This window comes from Helicoverpa armigera, chromosome 20 (assembly GCF_030705265.1).
Source record: "Helicoverpa armigera isolate CAAS_96S chromosome 20, ASM3070526v1, whole genome shotgun sequence".
In the NCBI taxonomy this organism is placed as follows: domain Eukaryota; kingdom Metazoa; phylum Arthropoda; class Insecta; order Lepidoptera; family Noctuidae; genus Helicoverpa; species Helicoverpa armigera.
Window position 1 is genome coordinate 5,520,423 of NC_087139.1, and position 20,703 is coordinate 5,541,125.

Genomic DNA, 20,703 nt, shown 5'->3' on the forward strand with positions numbered 1-20,703 from the left:
TTATTTTTACCCACTCCCAAAGGAAAATAAGAAAACAATATTTTCGTAAAATTTTATTATAAAACATTTATATACAATACTTACAAAACATTAACCAAGGAACTAACTGGACTGTATAATAATCAATTAACAAATCTCAGTCTGGCTGACTGATCGTTAAATACTTTTAATTGACTAGGTATCACTTCCTCACACAAAACTATCACGTATAATATACGTATGTTGCTTACACTCAAAACCACTGAATTCTCGTCGTTTTCCGAACAACTAGTTACAGATAACTATTTTCAATAACAAACTATGGCATTGATGACAATAATTATTTTGAAGCTGACACATTTTCCTCTATTTAAGTTTGTCCTAGACGTTAGCTACGGCTGTGAGATAAGCGTGAAAGACTGAAAACATTTAGTCTAGACTAAATGTGAGTCATCCTGCACAATATATTCAGCTTATAAGTTACACGTGACAATTTGGTAGAAGACATAATAATTATTATTTATCGGCGAAATTCCGTGATGCCATGTCGTTCCCGTAATTGTGGTAACATCTTCACGCCGCTGTAACAATAAGTAAATAAGAAACTTAGTTTTTCTGATTACAAAAGTATCAGGTTCCTGGAGCGAAATAATAGGGCTCTAAAAGTCGATAGTGATACAATTCCCGAATATCATCATCGCCTAACAGAAAAAATCTAAATTCGTTTATTCAAAGTTGGCTACAAAACAGCACTTTTTGGACGTCAGAAATTTACAAAAGACCAAAATGCCCACCCTTCACCTCTTCCTATGTGCTTTTGCTGGGAAGAAGTGGCGCAACAAACTCCCCAGCAACAAGACAGTTACTTATTCCATTGCACAAATCCACTATTTAATACTAGTACATACTAGCTTCATGAAACAACTTACCAAGTTCCACAATGAGCTCGAGGATGACCATGACTGTGAAGCCGAGCAGTGCGCACGAGAACTGCAGAAGGCCGCTGCTGCCCTTCCAGACTTCGAAGAACACCACGTATACCAGGGTACCACACGCCAGACCCTGGAAACATAACAGTCGAACGTGAAATTCTTGTTAACATACCGATCTACCTAATACCCAAGAGTAGGTATAAATCATAACTATATATTCTCAAATGTCAAAAGTAAATAGTCGTCATGCTCTACGTTGTAGACTCATGTCGATCGAAGAAAAGAAACATTTCTTTTCTCGGTGTCAAACATTGCCATGCTCGGGTCGATAGAAATCTTTCTTCAATCTGTCATTATGTTGATCCTCTGGTCAACAAAAGTTGTTTCTATGGCAGTCATGCTAGGCCTGCAGTAGTGGATGGAGAACCACCAGTAGCAGAATTTTATCATTTTGTAGGTACCTACGTCATATCTTTTAAATCAATTTTAATCAATCATTTAATTATTTCATGTCATTGTCAAATCATCATATATTTCATTAGCTCTGATAATAAATCCTGCACAATAATAACAAATATTTTTAATTAATTAGTTAATTGCATTTTAATTAGTCTCCTGTGTTTAATTAAAATGCACCTGCAGGTGTTAAGATAGGATACATTATTTCAAGGTGATTTAAAAACCAGACAAGCGCGTGTGTTTAGACCTTGGACTAGAAACGAAAAATGTCGCATTTATCTTGTTTTTTGAAATGAAAAACTTACTTAAGACCCTAAAAGAATGATGTTTGTAAACTATATCTACTTATGAGTTGGCAACTACCTCCTCGTGCTCGCGCTTCATAAACGATATTATCATAAGTACCTACTCAATTCACCATCCATCTTATCCTGATAATGATCTAATGAAGTGTGACGTAGATAATTGATTTTTAATTGTTCGGATTTTATGAATGCAAGTTTGTTGTTGCCTAATTAACTCATCTACAGGCAGCGCTATTTTTGCCGACTAACAGCCAGTTTCTTCATCAAAAGTTAAAGCCAAAGTAAAAGTCAAAGTAATGTCTAAAGTAAAAGTAACGGTTAAATTCAATTTTTCTATGAATTTTGCTGTCACTTTAGCCTTGAAAAAACGAATTTGACCGTTACTGTTACTTTAGACATTACTTTAACTTTTGATGAAGAAACTGGCCGTAAGTATTAATTAAGTATTTAACCTACGGCTTAGTTCTAGATAAATAATTCAAAAACATAAAGTGGGGTGTTTATCTACAAAGGTATTTAATTAAATAAAATTAAACCATAGGTACTTCATTAAATTGCAGCCTTGAGGTTCAACCTAGTTAAAACTGACCATAAAAGTAGGTACAATGTAGGTACTTGATTCACCTATAATTTAAAACTAATAAATCAACACTATGTGGGCAAATGATGGCCCATCCGTAATGTCCTGCGGCCACGTGTTAACAATAGGAGCGTCATTGAAAATGCCATAGAACAGCATTGTTTTAAATTGTATTGTTATCTAGCACAAGATTTCTAACCTTGATTTAGGTATAAAGCAAGTAATTCTACTATCTTTTTCAGCACAAACTCTTCTTTGACTAAATCTAATTAACAGGCGAAAACAAAGTTAAAAGTCTAATTAAACCGAACTCACCTGTAAAACCACAGAGTAAACGCCGGCATCAACAGCCCCGGCTCCTCCCACCAGCAGGATACCAATTCCAATGCCAAGAGCTGACATAAAGGAGAACGTGAAGATGTAGACCAGAGACACCCATCTCTTGGTGCCTGACGCCAGCAGCTCCACGCCGATACAGAATGAGATTATGTACTTATGCGCTGATACTGCTCCGAACATGTACCTGGAGATTTAAAATAAGGTCTGTCTTTAGTACCATCTCAACCAAAGACTATATGATTATGTATATCCTCTATGATCTCAACCTTTTCTCTCTCGACATTCTCCTAAAGTGGGGAAGCGAAACATGTGTCGAGTATAGGTTCGGTTGCATGACAACTCTGTCTCTTTTGTACACCCACAAGCCAAGGGAAGATGTGACTTTTGCTGCATGCATGCATGTGCATAGGTATGCGTGAGAGTACTACGACACGACCAAACGTTATTGTTTAGTATGTATTTACCTTACAGGACTTTACTATTTTTACACCTAGGTAAGTAATTTTGAGTTTGTGGATACCTTGTTAAATATTGTTGACAGGATAGGAAGAATTTATTTTCGAAATAACATTTTGAATACCTCATTAATCATTCGAAAGGTTGATACTTTAGATTCAATGAACGATAATTAGGTAGGTAGGTACATATTGCTTTATCTTTTACCATCAATACGTGATCATACTCAAACATCCTTTTTATCAAGAACGTGACACTTAAGAGCTTAATTTTAATACCTTTATTACGATTATTGTAATTATGTACTAAATTGGGAATGTAAAATAAACAATAAGTGTGCTATTTTTATTGTTTTACTGCAGGTAATTCCCGCCAACAATCGAATATGTAGGTATAAATCTTTGATATTTTTATGATACGGTAGCTTTCACGATAATCAATATAGCCTAATTATTAGTTATCAAATAACCAATATTGTAACATTGTTTGGTTGATAACAATATTTTAACTATTTTCATTCACTGGTAAGTCAAGTGTCTGTGTCAAAAATAGATATTTATGTACCTGCCCATTTATTTGTTTTTAAATACGTAGTAGGTATACCGAAAGGTAGACTTTTATAAAGCCTTTCTGCATAATATCATTAGGAAAATTATTCTTATTTTTTTTAGCATAATGCTGTATCACAATCACCTTCGAGTGTGGATATGCATAATTATGTTAAAAATATCAAATATGAAAATTCTTGTACAATTTTGTTATTTTATAAGTACGTACCATTACGTGCCTAGGTATACATATAGTAGATAGGTAGCTTGTATGAAGAAGTACCTATGAAGGTAAATCTTAAAGCCACCAGCACACCAGCAATCACGCATAATAACAAGAAATATCTAAGTCCTATTGGCAAAACTTTAGATAACAGATACTTTAATAATAGCTTTAACTTATATGAGCTTATTAAATCCTTTTTATAATACCTATCCGGGGTACCTAATCTTATCGATTCCTGTAATATTATAAACTTTATAGTATATTTCGATTGAACAAGATTATTATTGAATTGGGTATTGACGCACTACTTAAGTAATAAAAATATTAAATTAAGCAATACCTCGTAAAATACCGGAATGAAGTCAGTAGGTAGGTAAGTACTGCAATTTTATCTATACATACCTATGTACCAATTTATAGAAATAATAAAACTTTTCAAGCTAGATATCTTCGTTTCAGCCGAAAAACTGAAATATCGATCACAGCTAATGTCACTGAAAGACTAGCCGAATTTCAGCCACTATTCAGTTGGTAAGTTTCGTCCGAAAGACTGACAGTAATGACTAGGTACCGTATTAACCATTTCTTTTCAGTTTTCACAATATACATATGCGTAAATCAAGATCAAGATCTTTTCATGATATTAAGCACCTAACTAACTACATTCTTTAAAATAAAAAAATACATCTACATACTTCCAAATAGTCTGGGAAAATACATTCTGAGTAAGTAAGTAGGTATTTGTAATCCATTACCTGCCTACAGCTTGAATCACACTTGTGACAAGTCCATAGGCTTTAACTAAAGGAGGCAAGTGCTCGACAGAAGTGCTTGTGCCACTTGACACGTACTTTTTATCTGTAATACCATTATTTGTATTTATCTGGACTGAAAAAATAATCCTATTCTGAAGGACTTCCTTACAACATTTCCTCGGCAACAAAGCAAACTATAGAATTTTAAATCGGCCACAAAGTGCATCAGCTGTATTCCCGTACCTACTCTAAAAATATGTTTTCTAAGGCAAGAAACCTTAAAATAGCCTAATCTCGTGGTCAAGCGCATAGAATGATGTCTCACTTGCACCTAATCCATCAAGTTACGTACATACAGGTAGGTATTGATAAGCTATCGATTTTCCCAACAGTTCTAATATTTAAATAAGATGCGTCTAATCAAACGCCTCATATTCGATAGCGTATCGTCGAAGTGACAGGTGTCGTAATTTTCATATGTAAGTGTACTACAAAATCTTTAGATAAAATTTACGTGACTTCAGGCAGCCCGAGACTAAAGCAATCGACTGATTGTCTTCACTTGTATCGATTTATTGCCATGACGAATACGAGCCTTTTCTTGTCAGCACAGAACCGGTTCACTTATCGAACAAATCTTTCAGCAAACGCGCGTGTACGCTGTTTACCTATCATATCTCACCAAATATAGCACGTATTTTAGGCTAATATGGACAGGAAAATTATTATTTTTGTTTGTATTTTGTGTTTGAACCTTCCTTATCGGTCTTTATATCCGTGTCAGTAGATCATAATTAGTTTCTCTAGATAACAGTTCAACTTGTAATTATTTCAATGATTGTGGGAGACAAGGGCCTTTATGCGGTGTAGGAGTATGACTAACTTCTTAAACATGACCATTAAGTACAAAAGAATATGATATAGCTAAGCTTTGTATGCAAATGGAATGCCACAAGGCATAGCGTAGGTAATTGCTTGTGATTAAAAGGGCAATTACCCAAAGCTGGACTATAGAACTTGAGCCTCCAGGGCTTGGCTATATAAATTCATATTATTCCCTCTAGGAGATGTGAAATCAAAATTGTATGTCAAGTTTGGTATCTACTTACCATACATTTCCTACTGAAGACTCCAAACCAACAGCGAGTCCCTCAAAAAGTTCATGAACGGAGAGCGCCAACACTATAAGCAACCCTCTCAGAGCTGACGCAACTGAATCTTCATCGTTCATCACCAGGTGGCTGTGACCTGCTTGCTTCCCATCATTCTCTAATTCCTTCTCTTCGCTCGGCTCAACTGCTGCTTCAACCGATCCTCCTGCCAAAGAACTCTTCCTCATGCGGAAAGGCTTGGCGAAGGTGTTATCCTTCTTCTTGTTCTGTCGGCTGTTGATGTACAGGTGCACCAGCTCTTCAATTAAGTAGATCATGAAGAAACCTCCGCACATTATGAGCCCAGCCAGGAATAGCGGGAAGTCTGCGAGATCGCCGGCCTCTGGAATTTGACATACAAAATTAGTTAGTAAAAGGAATTGTAATCGGAAGTCGTGCTTTACCTATAAATTTTAAATTATAAAAACCTTTTGAGAAATCGACATGTATTGCATCAAGTCATCTGTTTATTACCTATTAATTGATACAGGTAATCCGACATTACTCTTCATTACTCTAACCATGTATTACTTTAAATTACTTACTATGTTAAAATCTAGATAATTTTCTTAGATATTTATGATACTTTCCTTCATATCTTAGTTAATTCTATATTTACATTGTGCGGTTTACCTAACACTTATGTAAGCGTATTACAAAAATGTGATGCATGCATGAATTCCTCAGATTCAATCGTTGTTGGTAATCAATATTGGCTTTGATTGTATTTTATCGCTATATTTCGACGATTATTATATTAAAGCCATTAGAACCTAGTTATCAGTTCTGAATGTGAGATATTTTACAGCCTTAATCCGAATATTAAACGAGTATTACCTGCATGATTTCAAACACGTAAGTAGATTATAATCAATAATAATGCTTTTTACGATGAGTAGTTATTTTTATTTTATTACTCTGCACAATGACCAGACATATAAGCTAAGTTTGGCAATCGTGAAAAAATCAGGTCATATTTTTTTTGAGGATAAACGGTTCGAATACATTACACCGAGAGCCGTCACCTGCTTTTAAGAAGGCAAACTCCTACATAATTTCAGGCATTGGACAACTTAATTACAGCATCCTTAGTTCAACAGTGACAGCAACATTGATACTTATCATGAAGATAAGGAAAGGACATTTTTTCTCGGCGTCTATCCTCATCCCGTGATTCCGAGTCTCAGGGCTGATGATATTGTAGGGCATGTATCAGTACAGCCAAAATTAACAACTATACCTACCCATGTCAGAAAGATTATCAACATTGTAACTTCAATGAGAAATGATTAAACTTTCGATATCTAAACATCAAATCGTAAGGGCTTAGTATTCAAACCAGTAATTGAAACAGGTTCTATAAAAGTGCTTGGTGTCCTTAAGTTGTAGGTACCTACAGGTTCAGCAGCCTATGATAACCTTCTTCAAACATAAATAAGTACCTACTTAACTATCTTTAAATTGAGAATTTCTCAACAAATTCATTTGCGATTTTAGGCTGTGTTATCAATCATCAGAGACTAATTTTATTTACCCATCTAGTTAACAACCGTATAAAAAATACGATATAAATTATTGCAATTTCAACTTATGCTCTCTGAAAGTTGACATCCGCATTCACCATAAAATGTTTAAGTACAATATCAAACCAAAATTATCTGGAAATCTCCAGACAGGGAAAACTGCAAAGAATCTTTAGGCACAGACAGGCTAGATAACGTTATTATCTAAATCCATCAATTAATAACTGCTGTCTGTTAGTCTACCTATATTTGAGTGACTCAAACCAAAGACTTTTAAACATAGGAAAAACTTTTTAAGTCTAACTATGAAACCTAGAGAGTAAATGGTGCTATAGTCTCTGGTTGTTTCCAAAGAGCCCTTCACCGCTTTCGAACTGTAGGCATGGGATACAGTCTCACGGTATACTTAATGCGATTAGACCTCATTGTGCTCTCATCACCGTGACAGCTATGGTGTTACGTGACCACCATGACCTTTCATGTCGGTCTGACAACCTTCACTGCTCTCATGTACTTACCTTCCTACTCATTCACGATAATTAATCTGTTAATTATGCAATAGATGAATTTTACAATGGGCCGTGATTTTAGTTGTAGTAGGTAGGTACCTAATTCACAAACTTTACCTCAACTTTTCTTTGGGATTTATATTTTTCTAAAGATTTATTGGCCCTACCGAAAATCTAAAGAAGCTGTGGAGCAGTGTACTTACTAACTTACCTAAATAATCAAAGACAACCGGTCAACCATGTACAGTAAGAACCTACAGCGTTACATGGTAGATAAGCATGTCTCCTAGTTCACACGGTAATAATTTGAATCGATTACGGTTTTATCGAATAAAACTTAGAACGGTGACAGCGACCGGTTTTTTGAAGAGGAACGTAGAGTCATAGACACTACGTAGGTACGGAATAAAAATAATGTTCTTTTTCTTTCGTTATTTGAAAAGTATTTTTAGAATTATCAAAACAAGTATCACAAAATCTATTTTTAAAAGCGATTTGCGAGTTTTCCCGTCTTGAGCTTAACAGTTTCGCATGACATAGGTATTTTCTTGACGAAATGAGAAAAATTACGTGAGATATAGGAACCAAATCTTTAAAGCGAAGGTAGAAGAACCTGCCTAGTTAGGTGCCTAAAGAATAGATATGTCCCTATATGATGGTTATAAACGAGAATTAAGGATTTTAGGATTAGAACAAGGCCACACAAATGAAAACAAAAAAAAATTGCATGGTCAAAAAACCCCCGGAGAACATGATAACTTATCTTAAAATGATGTCTAGTGATGTGCAGATTCGATAAAAGCAGGGAGCTTTACGAAATAATCTAGACATTAATAAATAATCAATTGATTTAGTGATAATTGGTTTGACCGATTACATCGCTCGCCGTCGGTCCGTTCATATTTCGTAATCTTGTTTTTGGAATTCATTGTTCGATAAGAGAAAAAAAAATAAAAACAAAATAAAAGTACGGATTATGGGTACTCGAGCAAATTTTAGTTTTTTATTTTGATATTTGGACCCTGATTCGCTGCATTCGATCGATTCTACATACCTACCCAAAACTTTCAACCTACAAACTCGAAAGTTTAAAACTTTGCTGTATCAAGACTTACCTACCTATTGAAGATCAAGCAATCAGTGAAAGTAAGCCTGAAGTGAATGTTTTTAAATAAATACCTCGTCGTTATTTCATTATTACATTAATCCGTTTAAATCAAATCTGCGACTAAGTTTTTAACAATTGAATGTCCTTAACATTGGCATGATAATCCTGTGAGTATGATATAGCAGCTATATTATAGCTAATCAACTCTGACAATTAAATTCTTAACTATTCAGTAATTAAATAATTTCCCCCAAAGCCTACTATAGAAAAGGTACATAAAGCATGTACACTTATGTAAGTAGATTGTTTAGGTAACGAATATTAGAAAGTTAATACAAATGCAATTAAAAATCTATTACAAGCTCACGACTGCGCTCAGCACTATCTACGGAAGCTGCGTACGGAGTTATGCCAAGTTAAAGCCAAAAAGAAACGTTATAAAAGTTCTTACAAAAGAGCAAAATACCTATAAAGTCTTAGAATAAGTAAATCTGTAATCATGATGATGGAAAACAACTAAGTACCTACTTAGGAATCTACCCATATTTCCTAGCATGGAAAGACGCATTACTAACTTGACTAAGTATGTAGACTTGTTAACACTTAACTGTGAAAATTTTGAATACACTAACGCATTAACAACTCGGAACATCCGATAAATTGGTAAATTGAAACGTGTGTATAAATACACACGATACCATTTATTTGCATCATTTGCTGAACTTCTGGGAAATACCTATATTTTTATGTCCTTACTCTTTTCTAAACGTACTTTGAAAAGTCTACGTATTCAAATTATCGGTTCCTACCTACCTAGGCATATGCCAAATATAAGTAGACAAAGTACCCTCCTGTTACAATTAAAGACCCATAGGCAGTGGCGGCCCTAGCCATTGCGAGGCTACGTGCGGCAGGTCTATGCGAGGCCCTTTGTCCAAAGTGAAAAGTATGTGTTGCGAGAGTAAGCTGGTGTTTTGATTTAACGTCATGTTTGAGGAGAAATGCTCAAGTTAAACAAATTAATAACATTTTATTTTTACTACAGTTAATATTTAAAGAATCACAAAATTAACATAATATGTATATTGAAATGATCTGATGCTTGCGACTTTTCTTAATACTAAAATCTTTAATTAATGCAGAGTAATCGAATGAATGAGCAACATCATTTTCGATCGAAATAATAGCAAGGGCTGAAAGTCAATCTTGTGCCATCGAATTCCTTAAACATGTTTTAATAATTTTAAGCCTCGAAAAACTGCTTTTTCGATATTATTATTTTATTATTCGAATTCTCAAGACTATTTCGGTAGTTTGATAAATTTCAGTTAAATTATTTTCTAATATATATATTTCAGCACCGAGATAATATTCAGCTCTTCGTATAACTGATTCAGGGCCGTCTCTAGCTCATGTAGCGCCCGGGTGCCCAAGTGACCCCTATGTATTGAAAGATTGTGACTTGAGTAGTTCGAACGTCGTAAATAAGAAAGTTCATACGGAAACTAGGAGTTATTTTCTTGTTAATAAAAGGACTTAAAAACGGCGCTACCTTCTAGGTTCGGCTAAAAATGGATGAAAAGAAGAAAACAATCGGAAAGTAAAGCACCCGCGAGCGTAGCGAGCGCAAAAAAATTTCAGCTTTGGGTCCCTAAAGCACCTAAACTTGTATAATAAACAACAGTGCAAGGTGAAGTCGCGAGCGTAGCGAGCGCGAAAATTTTTGAGTTTTGGGACATAAAAGTACTTTAATCAAGTTAGAAGGAAAAGCACTGTCAAGTGAACAGCCGCGAGCGTAGCGAGCGCGAATTTTTTTAAGTTGTTTGTTTAAGGACTCTCAAATTAAACTCGGAATTAATTATATATTTTTTATATTAGGGTGGGTTGTAGCGCGAGGCCCCCTTAAGCGCGAGGCCCTGTGCGATGGCACAGTTCGCACACCCCTAGGGCCGCCACTGCCCATAGGAAATAATTACCCTTTACGTCCATCACATTAATTACAACAGTTATAAAATAATCGAATGAATTATTACAATTCAGAAATATCGATAATTCTTACTTATAAGTATTTGTTAATGCCCTTTATCGTAATAGCGCGACAGTTATAAGGCCTCAGTTTTCTTAAGTCAAATCTGCAGCTTGGAGCATTAATGATTCCAATAGAGTGAAATTATATCCTATCTGCGTACATTGTGGTCGTAGACGGTACTATGCCCACGCTAATGCAGAAGACAGAAGTAGATAGGTATATACTCAACTCATAATTCTCTAACGTTAATTTTGCATTTTGAATTTATTTACTAACATTAATGTAAGAAAATTACCTAAGCCGCGAGAATAACATTGAATTATAATTTAGTACTTTAAATTGTTTGTAGGTATGTATCTTAACAGGACAGCTATGTAAATATAAGCTAAAGTACACCATCTCTGTGAAAAACAACGCTCTATATTAAATTAAAGACGTTTATTTTTATTTCATTAAATGTTACAAAATGCAACGGAGCAACCGTCTTTAATCGCACTTACAATAGTGTTTTATGGCATCTGCGTTAAATACACATTACATTAATGCCGATATGGTACCTAGACACGTGCACACTGCTGCATAATGCATCGATAAAATCTTTAAGATCATTCAGCAATGCACACTGATGAAATAGAACAAAATCTGGTTCCTCGATGACATTTGACTAATAAGCTAAAGTGCTACTTAAAAATCGCTTACTGAAGGTAGTTTAATTTAAAATCGCACCTAACATTTTTTAAGAAAATCTTAATTTGAGGTACATAATTAAATTAATTTACTCACCTTGTAAAGCTTCAATATTCTCATCAACTTCGGGCAGCAGGTGCATGAAGGTGGTCGCGAACAGTATTCCCCCTCCGAACGCGAGTAATCCCATTACCAGCTGATTGGAGGAACGCAAGTTGGAGTCACTCGTCTTGAACCAGTCGTATTTTAAGGATATTACCATTGGCAAACAGCCCGTCACCATAGAAATCCCGAAAAGGCACACCATTGTTATTATTTTGGCTGTTAAGGCCTCGGCCTCAACGTCCAGAGTTAAACTCATTTTGGATGCCATATTTATGTCAGGAAATTAATTAATTTAGTTCCGCAGAACGGTCGGTAGCCGCACAGTATGCTGCGCACGCGTCGCTGTCTGATCAACGATCAGTCGACTGAGCTTCCTGCGCTCCTGCGCTTGTAGGCGGGCTCTTGATAACAACTCATTATTAATGATAAAAATGACAGTAGTTTGTTCGCTGTCGCATCAATAAGCTGCTACTTGCTATAATCGGGCATTCCGGCCATATAATCGAAAGGTTTAAAGTCATCATTATCCAAATATACGTGACTTATTAAGAGTAGCTAAGCTTACTCGATTACACAAATCAATGGTCATAAATCCTATAAGTCATAATTATTCGCCACTTTGTAATGGAAATATCTAGAAAATATTAAAATTTAGGTACCTAGCCTCATAAGAGTAAAATTAAGGTTTAGGTAACTTGTATAACAAAATTGTAAGATTGTTCACAGTTGTTTTACGGCAATCAATATAAATATGTACACACTCGGAACAGCCTTGAAGCGAGAAGCCTTGGCAAATCTGTGCGTGTGTTTAAATTTAAATTAATGAACCCTCCCGTTACGCTCTTTACCTCTACCTAATAAAAAATATTTGATACAGAGGAAAGCGATCGTCTTTTATCATATGTATTAGAAACTTTCTTCTCACAACGTGTAGGCTGGGTCTACCGCCTATACTACCTGTGTTTGGTTAAATAGGTACGCTACGGTACCAAAGGCAGGTAGGTAAGGTACCCGTGATAACCCGTGTTAATTAAGGATTAACAGTGGCGGCCCTAGGGGTGTGCGAACTGTGCCTTCGCACAGGGCCTCGCGCTTGGGGGGGCCTCGCGCTCACACTGATATAAAAAAAATATATATCTGGTTCAAGAAAGTCTTTATTTCTAATTCATTCTGCATTTACTTATACAAACAATTTAAAAAAATTCGCGCTCGCTACGCTCGCGGCTGTTTACTTGATATTACCTTTCCTTCTAACTTGATTAGAGTACTTTTATGTCCCAAAACTCAAAAATTTTCGAGCTCGCTACGCTCGCGGGTTCACCTTGCGCTATTATTTGTTATACAACTTTAGGTGTGACCCAACGGTCAAAAATTTTTGCGCTCGCTGCGCTCGTGGGTGCTTTACTTTCCACTTGTTTTATTTTTTTCATCCTTTTTTAGCCGAACCTAGGTAGCGCCGCTTTTAAGTCCTTGAAGCGGGACTGAGAGGGGTGTCACCCCTCTCTTGTATTTTTGTTTTTACCTGATTACTTAATTCCTCAAAGTTAGAAAGAAATTCGCTCGCTTCGCTCGCGGTTTTTTATTCATTTCTAATTTATTCTGCGCTTACTTTTCGAGTCCTCAATCTAACAAAAAGCTAGAGCACCGAAGTAGCAAAAACAACTGACGCTCGCTTCAGTCACGGTTTCTTTTTATTTGTGCTTAATTCTGAGTTTTTGAGAGTCCTCAAACAAATAATTAGAAAATTCACTTTACGGTGGATATTTCTAAGCTGTTTAGGCGCTATTTGTAAGCGTTGGACTCTTGTGTCCCAAAACTCAAAAAATTTCGCGCTCGCTGCGCTCGCAGCTGGTTCACTTTATAGTAGTTTTTTTTTCGAACTTGTTTGAGTACTGTTGTGGTGAAAAACTCAAAAATATCGCGCTCGCTGCGCTCGCGCCTTTCACTTTGCATTGTTTTTTTAATTATTTTTTTTAATCTTTGCGTCCCAAAAAATTAAAATTTCACGCTCGCTACACTCGCGGCTCCTTCACTTTACGGTCATTTTTTTTCAAACTTGTCTGAGTACTGTTGTGTTCCAAAACTCAAAAATTTCACGCTCGCTACGCTCGCGGCCTAATTAACCGGTTTTTGAAGATATGTTTGGGTTAATTCGTGTCCCAAATTTCTACACGATTTTTTTTACTCTGTGACGATATTTTATCGTTTTTTTTTGGGTGCTCAATAGGTAGTTCGCCCCGGGTGCTACCCGATGCTACGCCGCCACTGGTTGGGGTCGGACTAACCGGATTCATCTGAGTACCAGTGCTTTTCAAGAAGCGACTGCCCTATCTGACCTCCTCAACCCACTTACCCGGGCAATCCGATACCCCTTGGTTAGACTGGTGTCAGACTTACTGGCTTCTGACTACCCGTAACGACTGCCAAGGATAATTGATGATTCTTTAAATATAAACTGTAGTAAAAATAAAATTTTATTAATTTGTTTAACTTGAGCATTTCTCCTCTAACATGACGTTTAGCTAAATCAAAACACCAGCCTACTCTCGCAACACATACTTTTCACGTAGGACAAAGGGCCTCGCATAGATCTGCCGCACGTAGCCTCGCAATGGCTAGGGCCGCCGCTGAGGATTAACATATCATGAAACCATACCCTATCAATAAATACCATATCATAAAATAATTAATAAGAAAGTATAGTGTATTGTTTTCGTGATGATCAATTTAATTGAAGAAGATGCCGTAAAATATGGGGTTATCGCTTATCGTAATCAATGGTTATTTGAAGGATGTTGGTAGGTTCCTAATTATGTAGTCGGTACCTACAACTCGGATCACTACAATAATAAATTCTGTTCCCCTTATGATTACTGTTGGTATTAAAAAAGCCCGGTGTGCCATACATTCGCAGATTTATTGAAAATATTGTTAATAACATTATATGTTGCTAACAATTCATATTATGTGAATTTGTAATATTTATTTTCTAATAAAGAGTAAGTGAATTGACCTTTGACAGCAAGTACGCATCTGTCAAAATTTTAAAAGTCAAAATACAAAACAGCTGTTTCAGCCAGCAGCCAACAGCTTTAAAATCACTTTTTATTATTTTTATTTAAATAAAACGATGTAATGGTGACAAAATAACGAGTTGTTAAATTAGTGCTCATACCATAAGGCTGTGAATGTCGTGATACGTATGCTAATATTGTTTAAAAATGCGGAGAAAGTTTGTTTACATGAGTTTACTTTTTGGAATAGTATTAACGTCTTGGATTTATTGGAAATCTAAAACAGAATTTCATAACACTGTTACTATTCTTAGGAGAAAAAGTTACACGTTAAGAGATGTAACTCTTAAACCAGACAGCACAACATGCAAAAGTAAATACTTTTTGAAGTAGTATCAGTTTATCCTACTAATATAATATTATAAACGCGAAAGTTTGTATGTATGGATGTTTGTTACTCTTTCACGCAAAAACTACTGAATGGATTTTAATGAAACTTTACAATAATATAGCTTATACATCAGAATAACACATAGGCTACAATTTGTAAACATATTGTTCGAAATACTAAACCTGCGCAGACGAAGTCGCGGGCACCAGCTAGTACTTCTTATATTCGACACGTTTAGTTATAAACTACTGTTTTATAAACTAAATCTAGATACAAAATTACTTGCTATTTTTGCACCTGATATAGGTACTTTATTCATAATTTTTTCGTCTATGATTTCAGGCCAAACATTTCTAGTAATTATTGTGACCTCGTACGTAGGACATGTAGAATTAAGGAGTGCTCACAGGAGAGCTATGCCTGCCGAGGAACTGAGAAAAATAAATGCAACCAGAGTATTTCTACTGGCCCAAATCCCTGAGAAAGAAAAGTATGTATTCAGTATTGACAGAAATATTTGTTACAAAAAGCTCCACATAATATTAGTATAAAGAATAAAATATTACCTCAGTTTGTAAGCAACTAAAAATTTATCAAAATCTAATTTATATTCCAGATACATAAGTCAATCTGCAATAAATGATGAAAACAACACTTTTGGTGACATTCTACAAGGAAAATTTGTAGAAAATTACCGAAACTTAACATACAAACATTTGATGGGTTTGAAATGGGCCTCCACAACATGCCATGAAGCATCATTCATTCTCAAAGTGGATGATGACACTGTGTATAACTTGAACAAAACATACAATTTACTTAAAACAATTGACAATCCTACTGGCTTATTAATGGGCTACATGTTGAACAATACCAAGCCTAGAAGGAATAAAGAAAACAAATGGTATGTTACGTATGACGAGTATCCAAGATCAGAGTATCCATCTTATCTCTCTGGTTGGTATTATATAACAACCCCTAAAGTAGCAGCCGTACTATGTGACGAAGCAATCTATCACCCATACTTCTGGATAGATGACATTTTTGTCTCTGGGCTTCTCAGGGAGTCACTTGGGGTTAAGTTAAAACAATTACCAGACAAATTCTGGCTAGCATATTATGAGTTACTTGAATGTTGCCTAAATGATATGATAAAGAAATCAATAAAATGCGATTATGTAGTAGGACCAAATGGTGGAAGAAATAACTTAATACTGGAATTTAATGATGCCATTAGAAATTGTAATAGTTGGGGGAACTGTACTGTGAGAAGTCAGGATCAAGATTTAGAAAAAAAATGTATTGCACACAAGGAACGCACCATATTTGGTGACGGTGGTAAAGCAGAAATTCAGTATGTGAAATTAAAATAATCATGAATTTTTTTACATGGAATAATGGTATCAAGGTGCAGTATTAACAGAAAGATGATATACATGAAGTTATCAGTAAAGCTTTTACCAGTATTCAATTGAAGTGTTGATTTATTTATCAACTATACTATACTTTGCACATGTTGTTAAGTTTCATTGCACAGGATATGAAGGATTATGCATATAAAAACATTGTTACTTCTTTATTAAACATTTAATTAATTATGATTTATTATTAGTGAACAATGTCAAACAGATATCAAATTCAAACACAGAATTTGATTAATTGTAAACATGATGAAACAGTATGGCACACATTGAAATTATGTCTATTTGTAAAGTCTTAAATGTGATAATTTCTACTAATCAATATAAAAATTTGCCTATTACACCTAACTTATACATTGTAAGGAAAACTAAAACAATAATCATAACATCAAGTTATTAAATGTCAGTCGATAATAATGCAAAGTTGCACTAACAATAATATAAGTTTTAATCAATAAAAAAATATTAAATTGAGCTATGTTTGCACTCAGTCAAGAATTGAGCCAGGCGTTCGTAATAGAACTGCCATTAACAATACAGTCTTTAAATCCCTTCATAACATAAGAAGACTGATACCACTTCACATCATCTGTGGATTCAATCTCATTGAATTCATCATCATTCTCATCAGAAGGTTCTATTACTAAGTTTTGGGGGTTCTCAGAAACCATATCTCCAAATATCTGAAACTCATTGCAACAGGTGAGGTTGTCAAATGTTTTAGTTCTGAAGTCCAGAACAATTATTTTAGAGTTTCTTGGTATTCTACAACCACTTGTAAAGACAAAGTTTTCATTGTCAAGTATTGTGTCTAGATTGTTCACAAGCTTTTTCTTAATAAAAACATATAGGTTGGTTGGTGAGAGCTGGTTGAAGAAAAATTGGCTTAATTTTTCTGATGTCACTAATGTCCTGAAAAACAAATGTGAATTTATGTTACAAATCATACACTATAATAAGAGTATAATTTTAAAGAATTGATTTATGATCAACAATATGATTTCTTACCTAAATACACTTCTCTGTATTTTCTGATCATTGGCTATGAGTGTAGAGTGACACTGTGGCTTATGGCATGCTACTGGCAGGAGTACCCTGTACATCTCCTTACAGGTCACTGGAGTAGCACCAAGACTGATACACACTTCCTCAGGGATTGACGGACCACCAATCTCTTTTTGAAGACTCTGTAACATCAATTCCATCAATAACGACCAAGGAATTTAACACGAGGATATAGTATCCGAAATAGCACACAGGAAAAACATAAAAAGATATAAGAAAATGTAACCTTTAGAATGAAATCCAAGTTTTCCAACGCTGTTGACGCTGCCCGAAAGTGTCTTTCAGATTGAAAACTTTCCTTTACTTCCTCGTCTTCGCTTATTTTTTTCTTCGTAACAATATGTTTTAACCACTGATATGAATAAGGTATTTGCAGTCTTTGATAAGCGATAAACTTGATTAGCTCCACCAGAACATGACCACAAGATATTGTGGTTAATTGGTCACCTATTTCTAAGTTTAAAATAATGGGTTTGTTTGATGAATTCATTTTAAAATTAGGAGTTCATACGTTCAACAAAACAACTTGTTGCCGTTACTTTTAAAATTCAATGACGGCACTCGGCAGATAGATACCATGTAGATACCCAACTGTTGATGACATTGTCACTGTCAGTCACTTGATTGTCACCATCAAATCGGTGATAGAGATGACCAATACAACAAAATACGATTACTATTAAACAGGTAAATAAGATATGTACTTACTTTTTATTTAACACTTTATATTAAGGCAAAACATTAATAATAATTTCATCATCATCATCATCATCATCAGCCTATCGCAGTCCACTGCTGGACATAGGCCTCTCCAAGTGCACGCCACTGAGATCGATTTTCGGCTTCTCGCATCCAGCTCCTGCCAGCCGTCTTGCGCAACTCCACCGTGCCTGAGGACGTCCTACACTATGTATAATAATTTAACCCTGCATAATTTCCCACTCGATTTTTAGAACGGAATCCTACGATCCCTTCTCTACTTTATTTACCATGTAGATCGAAATAGCCAACAGGCAATATGCACGCTGGTAATATTATGAAGAAAAAAACTGTTCTAATTTAAATTGTATTCCTCATTCAAACATTACGCACACTATCATCGTCGATACTATTTTATTTCAAGAAGATCGTTCACGTCAAGTTGAAAAGTGGGCTAATTTTAAAAATGTATCGTTCATCGCATATAACGAGAAATACTTTTAAATATTTTAAAGCAACAAATATTAATTCATGTCGCTTTTACGCAAAAGAAGTAAGGTTTGGGCCGGACGTTCGGTCTCTCATGTTACAGGGAGTTGATATCTTAGCGGATGCCGTCGCTGTCACTATGGGCCCAAAAGGACGTAATGTAATTTTGGAACAAAATTTAGGAGCTCCTAAAATAACAAAAGATGGTGTGACTGTAGCCAAAGGAATTGAATTAAAAGATAAATTCCAGAATATTGGTGCTAAGCTGGTCCAGAATGTAGCAAACAAAACCAACGAAGAGGCTGGAGATGGAACGACCACAGCTACAGTATTAGCACGCGCTATTGCGAAAGAAGGATTTGAAAATATATCCAGGGGTGCTAATCCTATTGAAATAAGAAAGGGAGTTATGTTAGCGGTTGAAACCGTTAAACAAAAATTAAAGGAAATGTCTAAAGCAGTAAACACTTCGGAGGAAATAGAACAAGTAGCTACAATATCCGCAAACGGTGATAAATCCATAGGTAAATTAATTGCGGCCGCTATGAACAGAGTAGGCAAAAATGGTGTCATTACTGTTAAAGATGGTAAAACATTAGAAGATGAACTAGAAGTCATAGAAGGCATGAAGTTTGACCGTGGTTACGTTTCACCATATTTCATAAATTCAACTAAAGGTCCAAAAGTCGAATACAATGACGCCTTAATTCTGTACTCTGAAAAGAAAATATACAATGCGTCACAGGTGGTTCCAGCATTAGAGTTAGCAAATGCACATAAGAAACCGCTAGTCATAATTGCGGAAGATTATGACGGTGAACCATTGTCCGTATTAGTAGTGAATAAATTGAAAATTGGTTTACCGGTAGTAGCAGTCAAAGCTCCTGGTTTTGGCGAACATAGAACAAATTCTTTGCTTGACATGGCTGCCGCAACTGGTGGTGTGCTTTTCGAAGATGATGCAAACTTAATAAGGCTAGAGGATTGCCAGGCTGAGAGTTTTGGTCAAGTTGGTGAAGTAATCATTACAAAGGATTCAACCCTTTTACTAAAAGGGAGGGGTGATCAAAATGAAATAAAACAACGCATCGATCAAATAAAAGAAGAATTAGAAACAGCTACAAATAGTTATGACCGCGAAAGGCTTATTGAGCGTTTGGGCAGACTACAGGCTGGCGTAGCTGTACTATTAATAGGAGGCTGTAGCGAGGTCGAAGTGAACGAGAAAAAGGATCGTGTCAATGACGCATTAAATGCTACTAGAGCAGCAGTTGAAGAAGGCATTGTACCTGGAGGTGGAACAGCACTTCTGCGATGTATACCTGCTCTGGACAAGCTAAAGCCTTCAAATAAAGATCAAGAAATTGGTGTCTCCATTGTTAAGAAAGCTTTGCGTACGCCTTGCATAACTATTGCTTCTAACGCTGGTTTCGATGGGGCAGTGGTTGTATCGAAAGTAGAAGACATGGGCCCCGAATATGGTTATGACGCGTTAAATAATTCATATGTGAATATGCTTGAGAAAGGTATAATAGATCCTACTAAAGTTGTAAGAAGAGCTTTAACTGATGCTAGTGGCGTAGCGTCATTACTAACTACCGCCGAAGCAGTTATTTGTGACATGCCAAAACAAAAGGAACCACCATCACCAGACTATTCTGCTCTTGGAGGTGGTGACTATTAGTATGGTTTAATAATAATATATTTAATGTCTACAACATTTGTTTTAAATTTAATAAAATTTACTTTAGTTTTTACTTTATTGTTTTTATTTATTGTTTGAAAGCCACGAATTTTATAAGGGACAATTTTTCGGATACAGTTTCTGAAACATTTTGGAAACTCGGTCAGTTGCTTAGGTCATATCGAATACGAGAAGTATGGGAAGCATTTCACCTTCGGCCAACTTTTCCTCGCTATACTACTTCCCCAT

The 20,703-nt window shown here is 35.6% G+C and overlaps 4 protein-coding genes across 4 annotated transcripts; 2 read left to right on the top strand and 2 right to left on the bottom strand.

The window, feature by feature from the left end:
* Positions 1-38: 38 nt before the first annotated feature.
* Positions 39-12,070, bottom strand: LOC110379094 (zinc transporter ZIP3). The gene is made up of 5 exons (XM_021338604.3): positions 11,683-12,070; positions 5,689-6,073; positions 2,571-2,778; positions 909-1,041; positions 39-560 (listed from the first exon to the last, which is right to left on the bottom strand). The coding sequence occupies exons 1-5, from the start codon at positions 11,957-11,959 to the stop codon at positions 553-555; spliced, it is 1,011 nt and encodes a 336-aa protein (XP_021194279.2). The 5' UTR covers positions 11,960-12,070; the 3' UTR covers positions 39-552.
* Positions 12,071-14,762: 2,692 nt separating this feature from the next.
* On the top strand, positions 14,763-16,620 carry LOC110379112 (beta-1,3-galactosyltransferase 5). The gene is made up of 3 exons (XM_021338631.3): positions 14,763-15,078; positions 15,439-15,586; positions 15,713-16,620. Exons 1-3 carry the CDS (start codon positions 14,913-14,915, stop codon positions 16,467-16,469), a joined length of 1,071 nt encoding a protein of 356 aa, XP_021194306.3. The 5' UTR covers positions 14,763-14,912; the 3' UTR covers positions 16,470-16,620.
* A 126-nt stretch (positions 16,621-16,746) lies between these two features.
* Positions 16,747-18,164, bottom strand: LOC110379113 (uncharacterized). The gene is made up of 3 exons (XM_021338632.3): positions 17,809-18,164; positions 17,526-17,704; positions 16,747-17,429 (listed from the first exon to the last, which is right to left on the bottom strand). Exons 1-3 carry the CDS (start codon positions 18,070-18,072, stop codon positions 17,009-17,011), a joined length of 864 nt encoding a protein of 287 aa, XP_021194307.3. The 5' UTR covers positions 18,073-18,164; the 3' UTR covers positions 16,747-17,008.
* Positions 18,165-18,637: 473 nt separating this feature from the next.
* LOC110379119 (63 kDa chaperonin, mitochondrial) lies at positions 18,638-20,527 on the top strand. The gene has a single exon (XM_021338636.3). The coding sequence runs from the start codon at positions 18,748-18,750 to the stop codon at positions 20,452-20,454; it is 1,707 nt and encodes a 568-aa protein (XP_021194311.3). The 5' UTR covers positions 18,638-18,747; the 3' UTR covers positions 20,455-20,527.
* Positions 20,528-20,703: the final 176 nt, after the last annotated feature.

What these genes read in the sequence shown, in the direction of transcription:
- LOC110379113 (XM_021338632.3), bottom strand. Translation starts at nt 18,072, where the DNA reads ATGAATTCATCAAACAAACCCATTATTTTAAACTTAGAAATAGGTGAC. An exon ending in ACTTGGATTTCATTCTAAAG is followed by an intron (nt 17,705 to 17,808) that starts GTTACATTTTCT and finishes TTGATGTTACAG; the next exon opens with AGTCTTCAAAAAGAGATTGG. An exon ending in ATACAGAGAAGTGTATTTAG is followed by an intron (nt 17,430 to 17,525) that starts GTAAGAAATCAT and finishes TTTGTTTTTCAG; the next exon opens with GACATTAGTGACATCAGAAA.
- LOC110379112 (XM_021338631.3), top strand. Translation starts at nt 14,913, where the DNA reads ATGCGGAGAAAGTTTGTTTACATGAGTTTACTTTTTGGAATAGTATTA. An exon ending in AGACAGCACAACATGCAAAA is followed by an intron (nt 15,079 to 15,438) that starts GTAAATACTTTT and finishes CTATGATTTCAG; the next exon opens with GCCAAACATTTCTAGTAATT. An exon ending in CAAATCCCTGAGAAAGAAAA is followed by an intron (nt 15,587 to 15,712) that starts GTATGTATTCAG and finishes TTTATATTCCAG; the next exon opens with ATACATAAGTCAATCTGCAA.
- LOC110379119 (XM_021338636.3), top strand. Translation starts at nt 18,748, where the DNA reads ATGTATCGTTCATCGCATATAACGAGAAATACTTTTAAATATTTTAAA.
- LOC110379094 (XM_021338604.3), bottom strand. Translation starts at nt 11,959, where the DNA reads ATGGCATCCAAAATGAGTTTAACTCTGGACGTTGAGGCCGAGGCCTTA. An exon ending in GAATATTGAAGCTTTACAAG is followed by an intron (nt 6,074 to 11,682) that starts GTGAGTAAATTA and finishes GTCAAATTCCAG; the next exon opens with AGGCCGGCGATCTCGCAGAC. An exon ending in TCTTCAGTAGGAAATGTATG is followed by an intron (nt 2,779 to 5,688) that starts GTAAGTAGATAC and finishes TTAAATCTCCAG; the next exon opens with GTACATGTTCGGAGCAGTAT.